Source organism: Eucalyptus grandis, chromosome 10 (assembly GCF_016545825.1).
Source record: "Eucalyptus grandis isolate ANBG69807.140 chromosome 10, ASM1654582v1, whole genome shotgun sequence".
In the NCBI taxonomy this organism is placed as follows: Eukaryota; Viridiplantae; Streptophyta; class Magnoliopsida; order Myrtales; family Myrtaceae; genus Eucalyptus; species Eucalyptus grandis.
Window position 1 is genome coordinate 17,317,378 of NC_052621.1, and position 6,597 is coordinate 17,323,974.

The window sequence follows — 6,597 nt, forward strand, 5'->3', positions numbered from 1 at the left end:
AAGAAGGAAATAAGATAAACATCATCTCTATAGGAATCGAAAATCCATTAAGCCTTGTTAACAAGTGACTCGAGATATTTATCTAATATATTTAACTTTTAAAATATTGATTAGACATAGTATTATTGATGAGTGACATTATTCTCTACAAGAACCAAAAGATTCATCGAATCTGTCAGACATCTATCTAAATATTTAACTCTTAAATTACTGAATAGAGATCTAAAAGTACTTAAAGATTTATCAAACTTTGTCAACAAGCGACTCAAGATATCTATTTATATATTTTATTCTTAAAATACTGATTATGTATAGCACAAATTAACTCAATGCATTAAAAATGGTAACAATTATTAATCAACGATAAATTTACAATTAGATTCCATTTATCAAGATAAACAAATGAGTTGAAAAATATTTTCTTTCTAAAAATGATCATCTGTATTTCTTCATATAATTCACAATATCTAAATATTTTCACAGATGGCGAATTTTTTTAAATAATAAGTAATATAAACAATTATTTATATTTTTTTTTTGTTTTGTTTTTTCGACAGACCAACGGAATCTTTTCGTGGTACATCGTATTCCGAGAGCATCCGAAAGTTGTACCCATTCGTCACAGTCCCGCCCCCGACTCGGCCACGGCGAGAAGACCTGGGGACGATAAACTCTGTGTGGCACGGGGGCGCGCTGGTGAAGCCGCGCATCCCGGCTGTCATCCACAAGAACGACCCGTGCGCCACGTGTCAGCGAACAGCGACCCGCCCCTATTTTTATTTCTCTTTTAAAAAATGATTTCTCGCTCCCTCCTTGGCCGTGCGTATTATTTCCATTTAACGCAATTTTCAAAGGTTCCGGACGGCTCCTCCTCCTCCTCCTCCTCCTTGCCGTCGCCATTTGCGCAGTACAAAAAGCACGCGTCCGAGCAGGAAACTGCGCTTGGGTTTCGTCGCCGTACTCTCCGATCCCCCCGGATGACAAGTTGAAGTTTGACCTATAAAAAGCCTCGGGACTAGAGGGGGCACGAGAGAGAGAGCGAGAGCGAGAGAGAGAGCGGCGGTTGATACGGACTTTGCTTCTTTTCAACAGGTCTGGTTTGGCTCCGTCCTTCTTTTTCTTCTTCTTTCGTCGACTTTTTGCTTCTGGGTTTCCGTTTCCTCTTCTTGTTCCTGTTGAATCGTTCGCGCTTCTTGCCCTGGCTTTGATCCCGCCGGCTTTCTCTGTGTTGCCAAATCTTGTATTCTTTCTCGCGCGTGCCATGCATGTTTTCGTTTATCTTTCTGTTTTGGGCAATCCTTTTCTGATGATTATAGGTTCGAGATTATAAGTTTTAACTCAGAGCTGCCCAGCAGAGCATGACCAGATAAAAATTTCATCCAAAGAAAACAAGTTGCTGATCTCTTTATGTGTTTTGCGGTTCTAAATAATATCGAGAAAAGAATAATTTGGAGCAGTTGAAATCTTTCTGATCCAGTATTCAGGTTATAGGCTTTTTCTTGAATTACAGGGTGGCTTTCCTAATCTTGCTACTTGCTGAAGTAGCGAATTCGCATCTGACCGCTGCGACGGCATGGCCGAGAGGAAAGTGAATCCAAATTGCGTAAACGCCACCAATCCGTATCACGAGTGCGTCGACGCTTGCTTGAAAAAGATATCTGAAGGACAGACGACAAAGAAGTTGAATAAGAAGAATTCCGGTTAGTATCATCTCCGAAATTCGATGTTCGATTGCTGTTTTAATTGGTTAAGTCAGTACAGCGGTATTTCCATGCTCTCTGATTTCGTCTCCAGTTTTTACATGGAGATTCACTGATCTTTCATTAAGTCGATCTGAGGAGTGGCCATCTTTGCTTTGATTCATTCAATTATCTGCTCTCTTGTTCATACGACGCTTTGAAGAAAACATACATGGTTCTTACTTGTCATGCCAGGATCGTTCATCCTCTTTCTTCCCAGAAAACTCAGCATGACCAAGAAGCAGTCGGATCGAAAGCCCTCTGACGAACCCGTCCTGAAGAATTTCGACGTCTCCGATAACCTATCCGCGAAAGATCTGTCTTTCAAGAAGGTGGAGTCGTGGGATGCCGAACTCGTGTTTCCAAAGGCTCGTGTCAAAGCAAATCAGCTTCGAGATGCAGGAGAACTCCAATCTCCTCCTCCTGAGCCTCCGCAAAAGCCCTCAAAGCATGAAAAATCTGTTAGACAAACCAAGACCACTACAGAGCTCGATGAAGACAAGGTGAATTCCGTTACAATTGACAACTCTGCAGAACATGGAAGGGATGCTGCATTTGGGTCCATGGCTTCTACGATCACGGTTGTCGACCATCCTTCTGAAGTGAGCGATGAGGTGAATGAGCAAGACCATGAACCCGTTGTTTCTGATTCCAACATCCTCGGGGATTACCGTGTGCAAGAAAGCTCCTCCTCGGTCCTGAAGCCGGTTATCGACAAGTATGGAGATATAGCAGCCAACTGCCACCTCAAGTCGGCTGCGATGCGCTCTTACTTTTTAGAGACCATCTGCTCCGTGATTCAAGAGCTGCAGCGCACCGAGATCTCGAAGCTAAAAAAGTCGAGAATCAAAGAGATGCAAGCCATCTTGAGGGATGTGGAAGCTGCGGGGATCGATGTGGGCTGGCTCCGCAGCGTGCTCGATGAGATAACCGAAATGCTCGAGCTCAAAAAGCAGTGCCGTGAAATCGAGATCGTGAAGAGAAACCGTGACTTAGACATAGGATCAACCAGGCAAGAGCTGGAACTTCAATTGGAAGATTTGGCTGAGAAGGAGAAGGCACTGGAAGCTGCCAAGGCACAAGTCGCCGAAACCAGAGCCCGGCTGAGCGAGTTCGAGCAAGAATCATCTAAATTGCAGGAAACAATGCTTTCCATCCAGTCTAAGGCCGAGCACGACTACAAATCGTCGGTAGCCCAAATCTTGTAAGTTAGTTACTGGGAACTGCTTTGAGGGCATCTTCATGTACCTTAGGTGTGTCCAATTTGCTAGTTGTTGAAGCATTTACTTACTGTAAATGTTGACATTTGAGTCATATAGTCTCTAGGTGAATTTCCCAGGTTCCTTCCAGCTCTGCTGAACTTGGAAATGGGTGAATCTATGTACCAAAAAGTCTTTGCTTAGCGCTTGCATAGGGTGCTTCGTACGTAAAGTTCTCTTCTGAATTCCTAGTCAACCGAAAATTACTCGAGTGTTTCGTGACCAAGCGCACTGCTAAATTTCAATTGTCATATCGTTCTAGAATCATACCTGTGATTTTCACAGAACGTGAACCATGAAAATCTGGGAAGGAAAAAAAAAAGAAAAAAAGAAGAGGCATATTATTTTTCCTGGGAGCATATTCTTTTTTTTTTTTTTTTTCCTGGCCAGCATCCACTAGGAACCTGTTCGAGGTGGTCCAAAACAGATCGCGCAATAACAGAAGGCTTTGTGAGGTAGCTTTCATGGAAGCGGATACATCTCTTTTCCGTTTCGGGTCAAGAAAGAGCAGCTGCCTCGGCCCGTTATTATAATCCATACTTTGCAGAAAAGTTAAGTAGCTAGGGTTTCCTGTCCTTGTCGACCACCATCGTCAACCGCTCGAAACAGAGCTCATACCAAAGACTGAAAGCAAACCCATGACCAACAATTCAAACGATTTCAGTGACTCTGCCTTTGATGGTTTTTCCTTTAGCACAGGTTTGGCTTGCCATGTCTTGCTTTTGTGGTTGTTGGGGGTGAGTACACTCTGATCATTAAGCGGGCTCGACGTCCCCACCCCGGCCTAATTGGCCCGGGGACATAAATGTGCCGGGTTGGGCAAGTTAGTCCTTTCTTGAGTTTGGCTGTCCCAAACCTGCCTAAATCCTTTGGATTTTTCATATAAGACGTGATATATATCCATGGCCAGCGTGGCATTTTCGGCTCCGGTACTTTGCCCGATTGGCCCATCATTTCCGGTCTAGTTGTAGCATTATATATATATATATATATATATATATATATATATATATATATATATATATATTCCGTGTTCGGAATTTGGTGATGCTTGCTTTAAAGCCATGGTATCTCAAAACTAAGTCAGATATAATTTGCTAAGAATTGTTATGACTATAAAGGTGTTGTAATTGTGAGATGTTTGATCAACATCTTATAGGAGTGAATCGGTGCGAAAAATCGATATCGAACGATACTTTGATACAATTTGGCTATTCAAATTTGAGTGGTTAGAGTAGATGGGAGGATGAAATATGATAATTCAAATTGGTGAAATTAGAGCGTGATGACACTTTGCCCGTGAGAAAAGAAGCTTTGGTAATTCTTCTTTTAATAGACCGAAAATAAGCTACAGTTTTGTGGCACATATTCTTTCAATATTGACCAAAATCAATATGCTGTCAGAAGCCCTAGATTTTTAATTGATGGGCAAGAAGAGTTAGGTGAACGGATCCAAATAAGGAGGAGGTGAAACGATTCGGTCGACAGTTCCGAACTAGAAGTCCAACGTGGGCTGTTTGCCACCATAAACTCCAAAGATGTCAAGCATTCTCATTTTGGTTAGTTTAGATTGATAGGTGCCACGTGATGGTAAATATAGAACTCAAATTGGAATAGTGTGTAGACATATAGGAGAGATTCATTTATGAGCACGTCTATCTACCTACATACACCCTATTCATTTCGGAGGATAGATTCGATAAATTTTTCCATATATAAAATTATTAGTTAACAACAATGTTTTTATTTTATTACTTCGTTTTAACTCAAAGAGATGAGAGAAACAATACCAGGTTTAGATAGGCTTAACAAGGCACCTAACAACACATGCCATATTTAAACCTTCATATAGCCTTCTTAAAGACCTCCAATTTTAAATCCAATCTTAACTCTACCATATAGCTTTTATTTCTTTGAAAAAAATCCCAGCTTTCAATTCAGTCCGAAATGTACCCAAATGTTCAAAATCGTCATTGATTTCTTCAAGACTATCGACTTTGTGAGTAAAAAGGTTATTATCATAATTCATTCGCTTCACATTGTTAGACTAGCGAGTAGAGTTGAGATTAAAGTAAAATTTGATATCTTTTTTAAATTTTAAAAAAGAAAAAAGAAGTTCGTGAGATAAGACATAAAGTCGGAACTTTTTTAAAAAGGAATTAGCCTTTCTTGCCAAAACAAGAATGATATTCACGTGTGGCAATGCGGTTGGTGCTCTGAAAATGGAGCATGAACTGGCCTAATAGGAATGACCCGATGCGTCCAAAAACGCAAACCAGAACAACCAAAAAAAAAGTCAACCAAAAACAAATTCGGCACATGCGGGGTCCACACTACACAGCACACCCTTTTGGCCACGCGTCTAAATCTTGTCAGAAGCTTCTGAGGCGACTTTTACATCGAAGGAACAAGAATTTTCTCCGATTTTTTTTTCTTTGAAGATTTTCCTTGGCTGTTCAAAGAAGAAAATTTCCCCTTTAATTGTATTTCGCGAGTAAAATATTAAATTTCGTGATGAAAAGGTTGACGTTGAATTACACACATTTCAACGGACGTCAGTCAAATTTTGCAAGCCCCCGATAAATTATATAAAAAGCAGCAACCTTTCCGGCACCAACTAATCGAAATTAAGACCCTCCTCTGTTTCGCTCGTAGCTCCCTCTCTCTACCTTCCCTCCCTCTGGTAATCTCCTCGTCTTCGCTTTGCTTGGAGCTCGTCGTTTCTCTTGCAGCGTACACGCCCGTTTCTCTCTCTGTTTCTGCATCCATGTGGGTTCTTTGATTTGACCGAAGTTGGTGTCTGGCTTCTCTCATCACCATCGTGTTTCCGGCGAAAGTCGCGGTTTTTGGTTCTGGGTTTGTTTACGGGGGCGAAGATGGTTTTGTTTTTTGTGAATTTGGGCCGTGGTGCTTGCTTGTTTCTGATCAGTTGGATTGACTGTTGAGTTTGATCGAGCGATTTTCATTTTGGGTGGACGGTGAAGGAGAAGTGTTTGATTTGGTTGGTGGCTCTGTCGGGGGTGACTGGTCATGTTAGTGATTCTTCTGCGTGTGAAAAGATTCGGCTTTCGACTTGATGAGAGTTACCTGCAGGTCATGAGATGGAAATGAGATTTCTTCTGTTGATAATGAAGATGTCGGTGAGCCTTAACCGTGTTGTCGGTGAAGGAAAGGGTTCACTGGTTAATTGTTTTCATCCGATTGAGCATAATCTGCACTCAATCCTGATTGACCGAACGGACTATTTGACTTGACTCTGAAAGAAAAAAGTGATTTTTTCACTGCTGTGAAACTTCAGAATAGGCCTTTCTCTTCAATTTCAGTAAAGTTTAAATTCATTCGGGATAACCATTGATAGGACGAAATGTGAGCCTTTGTTTGTAATAGCTGGAAGACATAGTTATGTACATTGAAAATACTGCAAACTTGAAAACATCTGACTGCAATTTTAGCTTGATGGGATATTTATTGATCTAGTTCCTATTCTGCAGTCGCCTTAGTGATCTCTGGCAAGATGTCCGAGAGGGAAGAGTACACCCGGATTGCAAAATTCATCAAATCCTTATCACCAATGTGTTGAAGAGTGTTATCAGAAGGTT

The 6,597-nt window shown here is 41.2% G+C and overlaps 1 protein-coding gene across 2 annotated transcripts; it reads left to right on the forward strand.

Moving 5' to 3' along the window:
* The first annotated feature begins 851 nt into the window (after nt 1-851).
* Nucleotides 852-3,224, forward strand: LOC120286340. Of its 2 annotated transcripts, none has more exons than XM_039303934.1 (3): nt 852-1,092; nt 1,511-1,700; nt 1,935-3,224. In XM_039303934.1, exons 2-3 carry the CDS (start codon nt 1,574-1,576, stop codon nt 2,945-2,947), a joined length of 1,140 nt encoding a protein of 379 aa, XP_039159868.1. In that variant the 5' UTR covers nt 852-1,092; nt 1,511-1,573; the 3' UTR covers nt 2,948-3,224. The 2 variants fall into 2 exon arrangements, with proteins under 2 accessions (XP_039159868.1, XP_039159869.1); XM_039303935.1 differs by lacking the exon at nt 852-1,092 and adding an exon at nt 1,139-1,240.
* The last annotated feature ends 3,373 nt before the right edge of the window (nt 3,225-6,597 follow it).